The sequence below is a fragment of the Marmota flaviventris genome, chromosome 16, assembly GCF_047511675.1.
Source record: "Marmota flaviventris isolate mMarFla1 chromosome 16, mMarFla1.hap1, whole genome shotgun sequence".
Lineage (NCBI taxonomy): Eukaryota > Metazoa > Chordata > Mammalia > Rodentia > Sciuridae > Marmota > Marmota flaviventris.
This window is the reverse complement of record NC_092513.1, coordinates 16,909,648-16,929,078: the sequence shown is the minus strand read 5'-3', so window position 1 is coordinate 16,929,078 and position 19,431 is coordinate 16,909,648. Positions and strand designations below refer to the sequence as shown.

The window sequence follows — 19,431 nt, the reverse complement described above, 5'->3', positions numbered from 1 at the left end:
TCAGTAGACCATGCTTTCCGGAACTTCAGTGTACATAGAAATCTCCTAGAAATTTAGTTAAGATGCAGATTCAGTAGAACTGGACCGAGACTCTAGAGTCTGCATTTCTAACCAGATGATCCAGACACACAGTGAGTTGCAGATCTACAAATATTTAACAACGACTTTCATTTTTGATTACTTACATGGACTGAGTAAAGTGGCCGCAGACAGCCTAGACACTAAAGCATCTTGTCCACCCAGGATGGTTACTGGTATTTGGCAGAAGTGGTGCAGCAGGCTTTGTGATTAAAAACAAAACAAATGTTTGTGTTACTCCCTCTGTCAGCTCTGGAGTGGTGCTGACAAGAGGCTCCACTGCCATGTGCTGAGAGATGAGCCAGTGTGACCTCTGCCCTTCCCATCATCAGTGAGGTCTGGCTACCAGGCCTCTCTGGAACATTCATTGGATTAATAGTAGCTGTTTGGAGGAGGTTACCACACATTTTGTTATGTAAACAAATTTGTAATCTCAAGTTATTCTGTCCCAGATATGAAAACTGCATTGCAAGAAGGTTTTAAATATCTGCTTTTATTTTCCTACACCCCCAAAATATATTCGCTAGAGACCTGCTATGCCCCCTGCCTGTTGCTGGATGGCCACACAGTTTTCAAATTGCTATGTCGTTATTCTTTCTTGCCTACAGAGCATCTAGGTTGAAATTAGATTAACAGAAAGTGTACCCCCATCAGGTCAAACCTGATTAGCTCCAAAGAGGTAATTCCTCTGTTGTTTCTTAAAACAGCTGCAAACTAGTCACTAGTGGAACTAGTCGAGGGTCGCAGTTGGCCACCTTAGGAGCCATGTTTACCCTCAAGGCATGAACATATCCTTAAGAACTGCTAGACTTGGACTTTAAAGAATCTCTGTTTCTTTTACCTCTGGATTTCTGTTTAAATTCTTCAATGCTCAGAATGTGAGCAATCTAGGAACAACAGCCCACCTAGATTTGTCCCTTCATTCCTAATCACACCCGTAGTCCCTTAAAAATGAAAATTCCTTTGGTTTCTTTGACCCCTAGTTCAATTTAGCTTGGGTATCTATTTGGTCTGATAGGTCCGTCTGGGCCCCTCTTTTCTAATTAGAATCCCAGTGCTTGACTCTGAGCTGCTGTTGTCCTAGCCACTGGGAAAAAATCTCTGGCAGAAAAGCAGTCAATAGCTTTTATCTGAACCAAAAGAGGGGATGAGACTTTAACATATTTATTGAGCACTTACTAGGTGAGTGGAGATGTGCTAAGTATTCTTTTTAAAAATAGGTAAAAGCTTTACCAATAAATGGTATTGGAAGATTGAATATCCAGAGGCATAAGGAGAACCTCAATCTAAACCTCATGCCTTCTACAAAACCCAGCTCGAAATGAATTATAGAACTCATTGTTAGAACATAAAGCTTAGAAACTTATAGGAAAAACAGAATATTATTAGGGTCTAGGGCCAAGGAGGCCATTAGTGACACTAAAGCACAAGCCAGAAAACTGATAAATCGGACCTTATCAAAAGGTCCAATCAAAGCTCACAGAAAGAGGATAAAAAAACAAGTCACAGACTAGGAGGAAATATTTGTAAACCAACAAAAGGACTAGTATCTAGAATATATAGAGAACTCTCAAAACTCAACCATGAAGAACAAACAGTCCAATTACAAAATGAATGCAACCAAAAAAGAATATGTATAGTTAACAAAGAAGCACATAAAAAAATGTTGAACATCACTAGCAATTAGGGAAATGCAAATTAAACTACATTAAGATATTACAACACACATATCAGAATGGCTACAGGAAAAAAATAATGCTTAATACCAACTGCCAGCAAGTATGGAAGAGATTGGACCATTGACCCTTGCTGCTTTGAGTGTAAAGGGCCACAGTCACCCGTGTAAAAGAGTGAGCAATTTCTCTAAAAACTAAACATGCTGCCACCCTCTAACACAGAGGGTGCAGTCCTGGGTATTGGTCCCAGAGAAATGAAGACCTATGTTTATACAAAATCTGTACACACGTGTTTTATTCATAACAGCGAACACTGGAATCAGCCCAAATATTCTTCAGGTGGTGAATAATTAGACGAGCCTCAGGACACACATCAGCAATAAAAGGAATGAACTTGTGACACACATAACTTGGATGAATTTCTGGGAATTGTGCTGAGTGGGGTGGGGAAAAAGTTCTCCAAAGCTTATATACTTTCTGATTCTATTTACATAATATTTTTGAAATGATAAAGTTTTAGAATTTTGAGGACAGATTAATGGCTGCCAGAGAAGAGGGTGGGCAGGAGAGAAGTGTATGTGATTATTAAGGGTAACACAAGAGATCTTTATGGTGTCGGGGCTGTATCTCACCTCTAGTGGGAGATATGGGAACCTACATGTGATAAATACTACCAATTTTGTGTGTGCGTGCTGAGGATTGAACCTAAGGCCTGTACATGCTAAGCACACACTTGACCTCTGAGCTACACCCTAAGCCCCTATGTCTATAGATTTTAATACACACACACACATACACACACACACACAAATACAAGTAAACTGGAGAAATCTGAATAAGATCAGTAGGCTGTATCAATATCCATTTCCAGGTTATGATATTATACTACAGTTTTGGAAATTTTTATCTTTGGAGGAAACTGAGCAAACTTGGAGGAAACAGGGCCATCTCAGTTTCCTCATCTTATTCCTTACAACTGCACATGAATGTACAGTTATCTCAATAAAATTTTCAATTAAAAACAGGTTTAAAACCATTTGCAGCCAGCCCTCCAGAAATCTTTAATATGAGGAAAAAAGACAGGTGTTAAGAAGGTAAGTAATAAACAAACTCAGGTCTCAAGCCACTATCCTATACAGTGCTCCCACCTTATCCATGGGGGGATACATTCAAGGACTTTTAATGGATGCCTAAAGCCATAGGTAGTACCTAACCTTATCATTTAATACCTTTTCTATCATAACTAAATATTTATCATGCACTGTAGCTATAACTTTTGCAACGTGATGTGCAATAGCAAAACTAGTACAGAATTTCTTTCTCCTTCACAATTTAACAGATAGAATATTCATTCTTACCATAGATTTAAGCAACCTCAGCATGTGGGTTTTTTTTTCTTTCATTATTGAGAACTTTCACATTTTCAGTTAAAAGAAGAATTTACAGCTTTTCTTTGGCCCATCTCAATTTCCAGTATCACTATTGTACTTCAAGTAAAATAATGGTTACTTGAACATAAGCATTGCAATACTGTGACAGTCAATCTGACAACCAAGATACCTACAAGTGACTATTGGGTGGGTAGCACATACAATGTGGATACTCTGAATAAAGGGATGATTCATGAGTCACGTACAACAAAACTGTTGGTACAAGATTTCATGACATTGCTCACAATGGTGCAAAATTTAAAATTTATGAATTGCTTATTTCCAAAACCACAGGAAGCAAAACTGTAAAGAAGAGATGGAAGAATGAAAACAAGAATGCCATGAGTTTCTCTGAAGGAAGAAATCACAGTTAGGGATGAGGAAAGCAACTTCAAGGGCTTGGGCCTCGATGCACCAGGAGGGCTGAGCTAAAAATAAGCGGGCAGGTATTCCAGACCAGAAAATGTACTACATGTACCAGCTTGTATGCTTGCTTTGCCTCCCAGAAATAGACAAAATGAAAATGGTAGAAGGTCTTGCGTGCTGGATGAATGTGATAAGACCTTTCTGGGTCCAATTAGCAATTTGTGAGATAATAAAGCAGGACTAATGCCAAGTGAATCACCAGAAGGGAAATTCAAAGTGTGGATGGTTTAGAACCAATTCTTTCCCAGAGCCAAGGGAAGTACATCCTATTAGTAAGAGGTTGGCAGCAGCATTTGTATGTGAGGGCCATCAAAGAATGTGTTCAGGAAAATAAAGGCTGTCTGGTGGTTCAGATCAGTGATGATCAGAATTGCAATAACTAGGCATTTGATCTTGTATTACATGGCTTCAATGATTGAGAAGCCATTATGTGGCAGTCACTATTCCAGGGGGTTGGAATTTATTGATGGCAAACTACACTGAGCAAATTACCTCCCAGATGGGGTTCACCTTCTATACTTAGGGCTGATTCCTGGTCAGAGAGATTCTTAACATTTCCACACTGTACGTTTGCCATCTCATGACCACAAACAGAAAAGCAAAGCTCTCTGGGGTGAAGCTGGGAAGAAGGACAGACACAGCACTTCTGACTTAAGAGTGAGAATGATCTTACCCCAGGGTGACTGGAGAAGGAAACTTAAGATGGGCAGATTGGCAGGCCTTGCCTCTGAGTTGAATCAGGAAAGTGAGCTCAAAACCAAGGTGAAAAGTTGGCAGTGTGACCCTTGAAGAGAATTCAAGTTAGCCTGGGGTACCCTCTCTGTTTTCCACTCCCAAACTAGGATTAACTTTGGAATCTTCCATAAATGTAGAAAAACTGGGGGCTTTCCAATCCTAGCTTGGGTAAGTACTATTTCAAGACTAATCATAACAAGATGGCCTTGTGTTGTAAAAGAGAGAAAGAAAGAGAGGGGGACATAAAGAGATACCTAGAGACAATGTTTAGGCAGGAGATATTCTGCAAGATAGCCTTGTTCATAAAACAGAAAACTAGAGACATGGAATTTTCCTCAGAAAGCTAAAAGCAATATGCAGATGAAGATACAAAAATCTAAGCTGCTGGTCACTTTCTACAAAAAGACAACTCAAGGTAAGTGAATCAGGCAAGACTCAAGAGTGGGAAGATTTATTAATATTATCCCTAACCCAGGATTTTTAATCATTTAAAGTTTTTAGGTGCTCACAAGCCTCAAATGTCTTGAGAATAAGTATATAAAATGTCTTTGGATTTAGTTACAGAAGATTCACCAATATATTTTTTTTCCTGAACAGTATTCTAAAAAGTTTCGTTTAATTCCCAGTGAACCCCACATTTCTGTGTCACATTTGAAATGATAATCAGCCATGTTCTATCACTTTAGCCACATTTTGTAGAGTGAAAGAAATACAGACATCTCCTATAATTAAATACTCAACATTTTTGCATGGGCAAAGGAATCTGCATTTTCAAATATGCCAGTCCTCTGGCAAAATTTTCCTGTTTCGGTCCAGGGAAAATAATGCTACAGGCACAAAGATCCCTTTTTAGCTTAAGGCTGTGCAGGACTGCTCTTGAATGTCCAGCTTCCATTCAAGTTTCTGGCTGTCCCTTGAGTGAGAGGTCAGCCTGCTACTGACCACTGCAAGGTGAGACTCAGTCTCATTGCCTGTAGAAAATGCAAAACTCTTTGGTTGGCTTTCTGACTAGCAATGTCCTCAGTTTGGAGATAATTGCCTTTAGTCATACCACAAAGCACAGGTCAAGGTAGGATGGATGTGAAGTCATGAATGTGTATGTGAGTGTGAGCAAGAGTTCCATAAGAACTTCCATAGAGACATGGCCCATTTTATTTAGCTGTATTGCCAGTAAACAAGCCTGCTAGTCAAAGGTGCTCTTCACCCCAGAATTCAGTTAAAGCCACAACCTGAGAATAATAACAGAGGTTCTTTCCTGCTGCTCCTTAAAATCTTCCACAGTTGGAGGAGGGAGATATTGCCTCCCTTAGCGATGAATCTAAAACTGCCTTTGTCAATAGCCCTTTCTATTCTGTTTCTGAGCCACTTTATCTTTCCCCCAACCTATAGTAATAAAACTGATTTGTCCAATGAAGCACACTAAAAATGGACAAGCAACTGCAAAAAGGCATCTTAGCTGAGCAAGGAATTTGAGCAAGCAAGAATTTGAGCTGAGCAAGAATTTCTGAACAGAAATGGAAATGCTGTGTGACATGAAAAGGTTAACGCTGCTGCTTTATTTTGTATTAGTATTAGACCAGCCACCTCTGTAAACTTATCTCGGGCATGAATCTGGGGTCACTGGTGTGTGCTGCTAAGTGGCATGCTTAAAGAACTAAATAGGATCAAGCTGGCTTGCATGAAAAGAAAAAAAAAAGTAGAAATGTGGCTTTTATCTGGCTAATTTGACCAGCAGACAGAACGATTGGCTCAGTCAAAGCTACCTTGGAACTGGAGATTTGTAGACTGGCTGTTTTAATACAGGATCTTTAGAAAGCTGTGTATAAATTTTTGTTGTTTCACAGAGAGTTCAGTAATTTGCATTAGGTAATATTTTGTCTTCTACAAATATAAGGCCAGATTCCTACTATAAGTCTGGGGGGAGAGGAAACATGAAGAATAGCCAAAATAATTGATAAATTACTTTTTAAAGGTATTTATTTACAAAAGTCAAATTTTGGCCACAGTGCAGCACCAGTCCAAAGTCCACTTGGAAATCTTTAATATGTAAAATACGAGTGGCTTTCCAGCATAGCATTCTTTGTACATTAATTATTTTTATGAATGTAATTTTGTCTCTTTTAAAATCATCCTAAATCAAAATTAGGGGGAGAATGAATTTTCTTCCTGGCAGTGTGTTTTCTTGGCATCTTTTATACTTTGTGGACTAATAAAATCAAAATGAATGTGTATGTGTATCCGATCAAAACCATCCCACCAGCAAGGCAAAATCAACTTTGTCTCCTTTCTCCAGCATCACCAAATAAACCCTGCAGACACACTGAAATCCTTACATTTGTACTATGAATTCTGATTAAAATCAAAACCTATCAATTTCAAAATAGATCCCCCCAAAGAAGTGGTTTTCCCCCTATAAAGCCTATGCCCCAAATCATTGCTTGAGAAACTTTCTGAATAGCGAACATTGCCTAGTAAAACACATGCAGTAGACAAAATATCAGATTTCTTTTTCCAGCTGTCCAGAATCCCATTAGTGCCTCTCACTTCTATCAGTCTTTTGCTATAATTAGGATGGCTCAGGGTTTATCTGGGCCTTTTTCAAAACCAGATTTCCTTCCTAGCAGCAGCAGCTGTCATTCACAAGTACCCTGATGGTCCTCGGAGACTTCTTTTGATTTACATTATGGTACAGCAATCGTGACTGTAAAGTGAAGGAAAGCGTGCACACACACACACACAAAAAAAACGCTGTTGACCTTGTAGATTTTAAAAAGAGGGTTCTTACCTGAGGATGATCACTCAGGTCTGGAACCTGGCTTGTTGTAAACAGGTTATTCTCCGGCATCCCTTCTCCTTCCAAGTTTGTAGCCCCTTCCTTGGGGAGAGAGTCTGCTGAAGGTGGAAGGGCTCTCGCGTCTTGCGCTGCCTCTGGTGAAATTGCACATTCTCCTGTGTGGAGGTGGGAATCCCCACCAGGAGCTGCTGCTTTGGCCCGGGGAGTCTCTCTGTGACGGCTCCACACTGGTGGGTGCCTGATGGGTTCCTTGGGAGGGGAAGCGAGGGTGCCTCCTGCTGCACTTTCTTTGGGGGTCAGCTTCTTGGCTTTACCCTTCGCCCCCGCTCGCTGCACCCTGGCAGGTGTCCGGATGCCCTTCCTGCTGCCTAAGTCCCTCTCCTCTCCTCTTTCTTCGACCGCAATCTCCAAACCCTGTTTCATCCCTGACTTTTCCAACCCCCCAGACGAGGGCTTCACCTCTGTCTCTGTCACCGCTTCATCCATGGTTAGCAGATTGTCACTGGCAAATTCCTCTCCTGCTTGGTGGCTATCTCTGGTTTCTCCTTGAATTCCTGGATAATCATTTTCAGCAGCCTCAGGCAGTGTGGGGAGTGGACATCTCCCCTGTTCACTCACTAAAGCTGTCCTATCCTGGTGAGGTTCCAAAGCAAGAGTTCTCCCTGTTCGCAGGGATGAGGGACTGTGCCTGGAGGCTCCGCTGCTCTTGATCTCCACTTCTTGGAGTTGTGAGTGATAACCACAGAAGCCAGTGGTGGCATCCATAGGCCCTGTGTTACCTGACACCCGAGGCCCACAACCCATTTCACTGAGGAAATGCTCACGCCCACCCAGGCCACACTCACTGAATTCCTTCTCTTCGTCATCGCTTTCTAATAAAAAAACATGCTCAGTCCCCTGCAGGTTCCTTTGCCAAACTGCATTAGTGTAATCTGTCATAACATCAGAACATTCCAGATACTCCAGGTCATCATCTGAAAACTCCTCCGTGCAGGTTAGGGTTATCTCTGGGCAAAGTTCATAGTCACTGTCGGAGTCTTCGCTGGAAACCTGGGGACTGGGTTGCTTGTTGACCGGGGCGCTGTCCCCTGGGTAAATGCATGCAATCGCCTCTGAGAGTGGAAGGCTGAAGCTGATGTATTTCTGTGCTTTGGGGTTTTTTTGAGTAGAGGTTAAGATCTCATCATTAGGGCCATCACTGTTTAGACCTCCATGCGTTGGCTGGGAGACCAAGGAACACTCTGTTCTGTGGCAACATATATCTTGTTTTTGAGGAGTATTATTTGAATTGAGGAAAATTTCTCCTGTGCTCTTTGGATCATAAGCCTCTGCAGTTTGCCTTGTTCCTTTAGTATCCGGAACATTTTCAGAGCTGGATGCACTAATATCATTATTGGCCAATAATTGGGGTGAGCATAAGTGGTCGAATTTGAAGGAGGAAGAATCGGCTGGTGTGGGAGCCCCTGCAGAGATGTTTCCTTCTTCCTTACAAGGGTGTTTGCTCTCATCAGTTTGGTTTGTGCTTTTCTCCTCATTTGTCTCTTGTATGTCACATTTCCACCCTGTGTCCCTGTCATCTCCCAGGTCAGGAGGGGGTCGTGGGTTCTCTGATGGACACTCGACCTCAATGGTAGCAGAGCAGCAGATCATCCCCGCAGAGCTTTTAGCTGAGATTTGGTAAACGGCAGCATCGCTTTTGGTACAGCTAGGATGAAGAGAACACACAGGTAAGTGTGGACACGCACGCCAATGTTTTACACGTCATGGTGCACAAGGAAATAGCTGTCCTTTTTCTGCATGCTCAGAGAGATCTGTGGTATCCCTGGAAAAGGGGATTGTGGTCAGCTGCCCCTAGTGCTGAAATCCTGGGAAGTTCAGCATTTCCCCTTACGGCTTTCCACAATCTCACCCTAAATTGAAAATGCCAATGATTACTTGGATAAATAGAGGAAATATTTTATTTAGTTTCTCCTTCTCCCCTTTTAAGTCAGTTTTGTGTTGTAGGAATTTCAAAGAGCAATATTTCTTTCTGGAGGGAGACATTGTACACAAGTAACTGAAGTATCGTACCTCATGTGGTGGAACATAGTCAACAGTAACTGCTTTTAAGACCACGCTGAAGGAGTGTAAAGAGAGCACCACAACAGGATTGTGTATGAAGGGCAGTGCCATTTCCTCCTTAATTTAACACGACTAAAGCCTGACACCCATTGGCTGGAAACCTATATCCACATGTCATCCCAACTAACATAGATCAAGCCAGGTGCTTGGCTTTGGCCCAGCAGGGAAGAAAAGAATCCTGAATCAGACTGAGCCTGCTCTCCCTGTTCCAAGAGGAACAGTGCTCCTGTGGCTCCTCTATTGAATAGGGCCACAATGAGTTGGAGACTGGAGTGCTTTACTGCCTCATTTCCTGCCAGGATCTTTTCCCAGGCTTTGCAGTCCCAAGAAATCTCATTATATCTGTATACGTTGCATTCTTGTTTCTCTTGCATTTGACATCATTGTGATATTGCCGACTTCCCTCTATGTGTCATTTGGCTCAGAAGTCAACAAGCATTTTCAGAAGGCAAGAGCTGTAGGTCTCACTTGGACTTAGAGCAATGTTTAGATCTTCATTGATGATACCCTGTGTAAAAGAGGCACAGATGTCTAACTCGGAGGATGGGGAGTGGTGGTCAATGTTAGACACAGAAACTCTAACTCTTTCTACCACATACTTTCTGTTCTTCACTGGAGGGAGCCCTCGGCCTTCTCAGACCCATACATGCGCATAAGCTTTAATTCACCAGGTACCTATTCACATGGGCCTTGTTTTGAGAAATCAGAGATCAGTTCCAATGTCAATAATGTTCAAAGGAGTGAAAGGAGGACACACCACTGTGGGTCAGGCTTGGACATGACCCAGAGCTGATATCTGGCTCTGCCCTGGCCAACAGCTCAAGAATTCTGAAATTTAAGACAACTTTCTGAAGGAAACAGTACCTGTTCCTATCCATTTTGCAAACTTATTCAGGTTTGAATGGGAAAATCAGGGTGAAGGAGCTTCATAAAGCCAAAACTTCACACCAAATGTGTTCTCCAAAAATATGGAAGTGCCAGGCAACCCCTGGCTCTTAAGAAACATACAGAAGAATCATCCCAACACTCTACTGGAAATTCTTAGATCAGAGTCCCTGGTTGAGGAACTGTGCACATGTTTCACATGTTTTTAAAGATCTGGAGCCATTCTAGAACACATGGTCCTCGGCCACGCTCAGAGCTGTCCGCATCCTCATCCTCCTTGACTGGGCTTAGGTCTCCTGGTGAAAGCTGAATGTTTAGCTGAAGAAGAGGGACTTTTGCTGCAGTTTCACATTGCAAACGTCATTCCCTTCAGGAACTTTGTCAATTAATTCTTGGGGTTTTAGCCCTTAATTAAGAGTTTATAGGGAGCATAAAAGAACACCATGGACTACTGGAAAATCCCAAACAATTCAGATTTTCTGACCCATTTAGCCCATGCAACCGCTGCCACAGAAACCACCTACCCTGAGGCTACCTACCCATGACTTAGGTGGAAAGAAAAGGAAAAAAAGAAAGTAAGACTGAGAGGCTCAAAGGGCCAATTAAGAAACAAGAGGAAGAGAGATGATTCCCAAGACTAAAGGAGAGACAATAAAAAGAGTTTTAGAAAAATGTGGAGAAAATAATTAAGTATATTCAACTTAATGACTAACAAGAGGTTATCATGACTTAGTCATTAATAATTTTATGACCCATGTGTTTTAGTTGACATAGGATTTATAATCCCTCCTAGGTATACTAAGTAAAGAGGAAAAGGAACTGGATTAAGCATAATTAACTTCTTGCTGGTAAATGAAGGCCTTTGAGTTATGCTTTGCAGTTGACACATCCTTGATAATTATCACTAAGTAGCTTATAAAAGAGGAGGAGAAAATTGGGAAAGGATTCCAATGTCTGCTGAGCGCCTTCTATGTTAAACTTCTATGTGTTTTAGTCAGCTTTTTTTTATTTATCACTGTGGCCAAAAGACCTGACCAGAACAACATAGAGGAGGAAAAGTTTATTTTGTCTCATGGTTTCAGAGGTCTCAGTCCATAAGACGGCCAACGCCATAGCTCTAGGTCTGAGTTGAAGCAGTACATCATGACAAAGAGCATGGTGGGTGGGGTGGGGGAGCAGCTCAGGACATGTCCACAGGAAGCAGAGAGAGAAAGAGCTCTGCTCAACCGGAGACAAAATATAAATCCCAAAGGCACACCCCCAGTGACCTCCAATCACACCTCACCTGCCTGCAGTCACCACCTACTTAATCCATATCAGTGGATTAATCCACTGACTGAGTTAGGACTCTCAATCTAATCTTTCCACCTCTGAAAATTCTTGCATTGTCTTACACACAAACTTTTGGGGACACCTCATATTTAAACCATAACACAGTGTCGAGCTATTCCCTGTGGGCAAAACAGAGGCTCAAAGGAGTGAAGCAACTTCCCCCAAATGACAAAGCTGGGGAGTGGTAAAACTGGAATAAAAAAGCAGACTTCGGATTCCAATGCCTGGCACTGTGTGTGCTGTTAGACAACTACGTTCAGAGAAGGAAACAGTGGGATGCAGAGGTCACTGTGCAAAGGAAGAGTCTCTGTCTCAAGCCTTTGCCTTGATCAATTGGCCAACATGAGCAGGGGATGTGCTAATGCCGAGCACTGTTAATTACTGAGAAGCCAAGGAGGTGTGTGAGAAATTCTCAGAGAGTATTGTGGGTCACTTCTGTGCTCAGCTGTACAGTCCACACTGGAAAGAGAAGAGACTCACAGAAGAGACTTCAGTGGGAACGGCTAAGACGATAGGGGATAAGGGGGAGTATAGAATCTTTGTAAGATGCTGGCACATGTGTGCCCCACAGTGATTTCACAGGAATACAAAGCCGCCCCAGAAGAAATTCCCTCAACCAGTGAGTTCCCTCTTTGCCTATCTTTTCTTTGGGTTAAAGGACGTAATATCATTTCTCCACCATGTTCAGAAAGCCTACCTCAAGTTCTCTAGGTTCTTTCTAAATTAATCATTTCCTGGTAAAGTAAAAGACATTCATATTACTGTATTGGGTGGGGCTTCTTCTGAGCAGAACCCCCAGAATCAGTCTGAACTAGAAAGTCTGAAAGCATTTTGGTATCAAGTCTCTTTTGTATCCTTCAAAATAACTGAGGACTCTAAAGAACCTCAGTTTGTGTGGCTTTTATCTATCAACATTTTATCAATCAAAGATTAAAATTTTTAAAAATTTAACTATTTATTAATTCAATTAAAATAAAAATAAATGCATTACACACCAGCATAAATAATAATCTTATGAAAACCATTTTTTCCAAAACAAAGCAAAATTTTATTAAAGGAGCATTGTTTTAATTTTTTCATATATTTTTAATATGAGGCTTAATCAAAGGTAGCTGTATTTTTCAAAATCTTTTTATGCATTCAGTGTGATGAAATACAGTGTTTGGGTTGAAGAATATGAAGAATATCTGGCCCATACATTAATGAGAATGTTACCGAAAGCTTGGTCCTTCTCCCCATGACAATCCAATAATAAAGATTAAGGCTTTGAGAAAATGGAAAAAGAAATTTATTGCTTTGCTAGCAAAGGAGAAACACAGGGGACTCCTGTCCCAGAGTCTATAATTCTCCCATCAGATGAAACAGTGAATTTTTGAAAAGATGATTCAAAGGCTATAGTCCAGGTGTTCCCTGTCCAGAGTTGTAATTCACTTGCTAATTGGAGAGAGAGTCATTTCTTAGATCTTTTGGCACCATCCCTGAAGTCTGCAATGTGACTTACTTCGTTCTTGTGGAGGGTGTGTGCAAAGGGACAGAACTGGATAAATGGGGAAGAAATGTAATCCTAATTTCCCTGAGATTAGGGAGGGGGTGTGGAAGAGAAGAAGAAAAGGAAATCTGTCCATTTTAAAAATAAGTCACAGTGGCAGAGCAGCAAGGGCTATATTCAAAGCATGAAGTGGACCACTGTTACAAGTATGTCAGAAAGAGGAAATAGAGAAAGAGGAAGAAAGAATATTTGAGGAAACTGCAAATCACTAGTTCAGAGAAGGGACTGGATGATATTTTTGGTTTTCTTTGAAGTGCTAGGTTCACTTTGTTCATTTGGGGGAACATCAGCCAAATATCCACGTTTGAATAACCATCATTTGTCCATTATTCTTTCAGGGAAAGACTTGTTATCCATGAGAAAAGTGGCTAGTTCAGTTTGCAACTTAAGCAGCGACACGGGTGCTCTGCCTCACCAGCTGAGGCACCTCTGCATGTTACCCACTTGATCACATGGGCACTAAAAGGGCTTTTGCTGAGTTTTCAAGATTTAATAGCCATTTTTACTGTTGTATCAGGGACGTTATTAAGTAAAACACTTTGCTGTTTTTAACTATAGCCATCAGGTGGTAAAGGAACCTATGACAGCTAATGCAGTCTGGGGGTGTTGCCTTGATTCAGCGCAAAGACACCAACCTACTCACCCTCCACTGCTTTTCTATCATCAGTGCACAGGTCAACACAGTGAAAAAGGCAAATACTGCCTGAGTTTTTTGTGATAATAGTTTTGACCTCATGAATGCCCACCAAGATTTTTAGGAACCACCAGAGGTCCATGGAACACACTTTGAGAAACTCTAAATTGGAGAGAGCTATTCCAAAGGGAAGCTGTCATGCACAGTCATCTCATGGGATAACACCCAATGGTGGAACCTGGAAGATGGACCTTCACTTGGACGGTTGGCTATTTTATTTGGTATGGCCATTGATGGGTCCTCTTGGGCAGATGTCTTAATCTCTGTTTTTCCTTATTTGCCAAGGGAAAAGAAGACATATGTCTGGGCTCCCCCTCTAGAGATTCTGACTCAGTGCTTAATGCATGGGTCTATGTGATTTATTGGGGGCAGAGGAGGCTGCTTCCATCAATTCTAGAAGAGCTAATCCTGGAAGTTCCTCAGGACCCAACCAACTAAGCAGGATTTTTGTGCTTTGGGAATAAGGGGTAAAAATGTACAAACTAAAAGGGACAAGAATCCACAAGTCTAGTAACCTTGTCAAGTAAAAATATAAAAACATTGGGCTGGGAAATAGATGTAATGAATGCAAAAGGAAAACACAAGAGTAGAAATTTATTTTCTCTGGTGAGAAAGAGAAATGTGCTTCTCAAAACTGATATCTTTAAATCCTTGCATTTTAGTGGTCATCATCACACAGCCCTAAGGGTTCTGTATTTTCCTTGCATTATTCACACATCTCATTGGCCATTAAGGTGGGTGGCCCCACTGGCACAAACAAAAATAAAATCAGGACAAGTTTTCCCATTTGAACTGTGGGTTATCCTGGCTATCGCTGCTGCCACCTTGCCTTTTGTCTGCCCCAAGGCCATCTTCCCACTCCCAAACCCCATTACCAGCAATCCTAAAATTGCTAAAGTTCAAACTGCCACTTGACCAGGTGTCCTGAAGATGGGGTTCATGGGAGAAGCTGGAACTATGGGCTAGAAGTAAGATTTGGAATCCCCTCTGGATTGTAGGTATTACACAGCCACCAGCATTCCATTTTATCATGCATCCCACTTTCCTGTGAAAGAAAACAAGATCTGAGAGAGACGCATCTGCAGGGTCTTCACCCAACCAGCCAGGACTGTGGGGGTAGACTGAAGCTTCCCATCTGGATGTCCACTGTATAAGCCTTGCACACCCATGCCACAGGGAAGGGAAAGAGGTCTTAGTTGAGAAATGCTTGCACGATGACATCTGTGTCCTTTGGTTGGTCATAGCACCATGTTAAGGTCATAATGTTTTCTTAGGCAATGTTACTCTATTTTATTACTTGCCTAACTGATGTTGTCAATGATCTTAATCAAATTATTCAGATAACTGAAGAAATAAGAAGGCTTTGATGGAGTTTTTTTGTTGGTATTTATCCATTTTGCTTTTTTTTGGTTTGTCCTGGGCATCCTCCATGCTAAACATGAGCTGTACCACTGAACAACACCCACAGCCCAAGACTTTGTTGCTGTTTTTTTCCCAAGCCCCAAAGTTCTGTCATAGACATGGAGGAATTATAATCTCGAAACACACAGAATTTCTGGATCATATTTTCTACAATCTATTAGATATCTTTTGAAATAAATGAGGAGATTCCTCAATCATTTACCAATTTATCCAGTAATTTATCCAACAGATGGGTGGGACCCACCTAAAAGGGACCTCTGAGCTGTGCCTGGACCTGTTTTTCTCTCACCCACTTGGGGCCTTCACTATTCTGCTCTCTACCACTAGGGCTGACCCCTTGAGGTGGTCACTTGAGTGACCACCACTCCCAGGCTGCCATGGCCTCCAGCGTCCTATGGTGCTTGAAGTAGGAGAGACAGGAGATTGTGGGGTGGGAAGAAGGGAGAAGTGAGCTTCAGGTAGCATTCCCACATGTGGCTGCACCTCCATGGTGGCTCCAGGTCCCACAGAACAGCCCACCAGGGATCTGGCTTCTGGCTCATGGTCTGTGACCCAAACTTCTAGTCTTGCTCCTCCCTTGGTCTCTTATCTCAGAAAGTGATGGCTTCCTGCTGATGCCCATCTCAGGGTGACCTCACTGTTCCTTGCTTGGCTACTACATAACCCTGCTTGAATGTGCAGGGTGTTGTTTGTTTTTGTCTTCCTGGTTGACCCTAACAGATACAGAAATAGATTTGAACCTGAGACCAGAGATGTGATTTGTCCTCCCAGCTTAAAAAAAATGATAGGAAATATCTACCATGTATAAGACCTTGTGTTAACCACTCTATAGAAGATAAAGATGCTTAGTTCCTAGATCCTTTCCTCGGGAGCTTCCCATCTAATAAAGGAAATGAAGTGTCCATACAAATAGCTATAATACAGGACAGTGTGTGCTAAGTGCCATTGAAAATCACACCAATTATAATGACTCAGGGCAGAGGGCAAGAGAGTGAGGGAAGGTTTCCTGGGGAACTTAGCAGCTGAGGCAGGTCTAAGAAACATGGCATGATAGTGGCAGGAAAGATGGCTCGTGCCCTGTGTTGGGGAGGGAGCTAGTCATCCCGGGCAGAAGGAACAGCCTATAGGTGGGAGAAAGTAGGAAATCTCCAGGCCCTACAGGAAACAACCAATTTTTATTTGGAAAGTGAGGGCAAAATAGGCAGACAAGTAGAGCTATTTACTATTTAAACAGGAACTTGAAACAGTGAAAAGAGATACTCTTACTTTACCAAAACAACAGGCAGAGACTGGGGCCATGCCAGGGAAGCGGAGGGTGATCCAGGTGAATCAGGAGAAGCAGCAGAGCCCAGACAGGAGAAGGTTTTTTAACCCATTCTAAGGGCTTTGGAACTCAGGCTCCAGTTCACTGGGAAGCAGATCAAATAACCATTCAGGGAAAGATGAAAGGTGATTCTATAAGGTCCTCACTGTGTTCTGCATGCAGAGCCAAGTGAGGAGAGAACACTTGCTCTCCACATCTGATATGGCCTATGGCCCTGATTGAGCAGGAACACCCCATTCTCCCATATGTCCAGCTCTATATGCCTGGCACACCCCATGGGACCGAAATTGGTCTGACTTGGCTCCTTCCCTGGGCAAGCTGTCAACGTTGCTGAGAGGGAAGGCTTTGGGTGCTAAACAGGGAGCACTACGTGATTTACAAACCCTAGTGTCATTGAATTCCAAAGGCACAGTTGAGGCAGCAACTGCTTCTGGTGGTTAGAAGGGGAGAGGTCAGGGTGGCCTAGATCTCCAGGGAACAGAGCCAGCACATGGAACTTGAACCCAGTGGGTAGGGATTAAACTTTGGCCTGGTGGCCAAGAGGGGAGGGCATTCCGGGCAGATGTACCAGAGCTCATATGAGCAGGTCATGTGTGGGGGTCAGCAAAGCAATGAGCTGGCATGGCAGTGACAGAAGGAAGAGCTGGAGGTGGGGAGGGCCCTGAGGACAGGAGTGGTGTTGGAAGAAGCTTCTGAGCAGAAGGCACAGAGAAAGGCTGAGGGAGAAATCTGCAGGACAGATTTCCGTTTCCTCTTGCTCAAGTGCAACTCTGAGCAGATCATAAAGTCAGTAAGGTGTCCTGTTTAAGGGACAGACTTAGCAACAAGCAAGCCTGGGAATACACACCAGCCCATACACTGTGTGACCTTGGACGAGCTACTTAACAGCTCTGGACGGTAGCTGTACCTACACCAATGGGAAATGACATAAGGATTAAGAGAGTTGATTCCTATAAAGTTCTTAAAGCAGAGGCTGGCACACAGTAAGTATAAAATCAGCAGTTCTCAATCCTGGCTGAATATTAGAATTTTTTGGCGCACTTTTTAAAAATACCAGTGCCAAAGGAGTTTCAGGGCAGTGAAATCACTCTACCCATTATTGTCATGGTAGACACATGTCATAATGTAAGGTCTGTGAATTTTAGCAAAGGTACCACCATGATGCTTGATGCAGTTCCTCATAAACTGAGGAAAGGCAATATATAGGTCATCTCTGGACCTACTGCCCAGTTTTAGAACAGATGAACCTAAAAGTGCTCTAAAAAATAAAAATCTATTTAATAATACCAGTGCCAAGCCCCTCCCAAATATATATATATATATATATATATATATATATATATATATATATATACACACACACACACATATATATTTGTGTGTGTATGTGTGTGTGTATGTATGTATGTATATGTGTGTGTGTGTGTGTGTGTGTGTGTGTGTGTATATATATATATATATATATATATATATATATATATATATATATATATAGCAGCATCTTAGGTGAAACTGCCATTGTATTTTTTAAGCTTCCCAGTGATTGGAATGGGAAGCCAGAGCTAAGAAGCACTGAGCTAAATGAATATCAGATCTTGTGCCTTAAAGTCTCAGCTCAGGGAATAAGATCTTTTCCTGGGGCTATTTGGGGAGTGGCTTCTTGGCTTTCCTTGGGCACAAAAAGCACTTCATTTTGACAGCTCTCTGAGCTCCTGGGAGCATTGCAGAGACACCACAGATACTTTGAACACAAAACGAGCAAAGTGAATTTAGAAAGGAAGAAAATCCTGTGGCATAACTACTACCACCACACTTAGTTAACAGAGAAATGACTCTTCTTATCAAAAGAGAATTTAGGCCGGGTGCAGTGGCACATGCCTGTAATCCCAGCCACTGGAGAGGCTGAGGAAGGAGGATCACGAGTTCAAAGCCAGCCTCAGCAATAGCAAGGTGCTAAAAAACTCAGTGAGACCCTGTCTCTAAATAAAATACAAAATAGGGCTGGGGATGTGACTCAGTGGTTGAGTGCTCCTGAGTTTAATCTCCAATACCCACCCTTCTAAAAAAAAAAAAGCAACTAGAAATACCCACACTTTCAGCACCTAACAGATCACCAGCCTAGCTAGCATAATGTTCCAGAAATCTCTAAGCCATTGTGACAGTATTTTAAAATCCTAAATTAAATTGTAAATCAGTTTGATTTAAAGCCCAGCATTATGGGTACAAGAGGAGAATGTAACATTAGACCACAGCAGGTGGTCACAGGGCCCCATTTCATAAGTGTCACTTGCCAGAGGTCCCAGCATGCTTTAGAACAGCCAGATAGCATAGAATTCTGAAGAACCATTATTGCTAATTCATCAAGAGCCCAGCACACTCCAAATTAGCCTTTGCCTGATCTAGCCCAAACCTGCTTCTGGTCTGAAAAACCCTACCATTCCATTCTACCAACTGCTCAGACAAAATGACAACCCCAAATCCATCTTTCACTCCCCTCCTGCATACAGTCCAACAGCGACTCCTACCAGATATAGCCAGAACCTGGCTGCTTCCTGCCACCTTTTCTAGGACCCTCCTGGCTTGAGCCACCATCTCAATTCCTGCAATGGCTGCTTGTGGGAGTGGGGCCCAGCTGTCCCCTTAGTCCTCTGTAAACATTCATGGCCTGGCAACCAGAGTCAGTATTTTAAAACTAAACCAGAAGGGGTTGGGGTTGTGGCTCAACAGTAGAGTGCTTGCCTAGCATGTGTGAGGCACTGGGTTTGATCCCCAGCACCACAAAAACAAACTAAATAAACAAGATAAAGATATTCTGTTCATCTACAACTAAAAAATTATTTTAAAAAAACTAAACCAGAAAATATCATTTCTTTGTTTAGAAACCCTACAACATGTCTCATCTCATTCAAAATAACCTTCAAGTCACACATGATCAGATCCACATTGACCCTCCAATCCCTCCTTT

General features: G+C 42.2%; 1 protein-coding gene across 1 annotated transcript in view; it reads right to left on the bottom strand.

Annotated features, from left to right (window-relative positions):
* Alpk2 (alpha kinase 2) overlaps window positions 1–19,431 on the bottom strand; it is a 112,644-nt gene that overhangs the window by 67,938 nt on the left and 25,275 nt on the right. Inside the window, exon 4 of the mRNA XM_071602713.1 lies at window positions 7,131–8,844. Coding sequence (XP_071458814.1) covers window positions 7,131–8,844 — 1,714 coding nt within the window. The remainder of the gene's footprint in view (window positions 1–7,130; window positions 8,845–19,431) is intronic.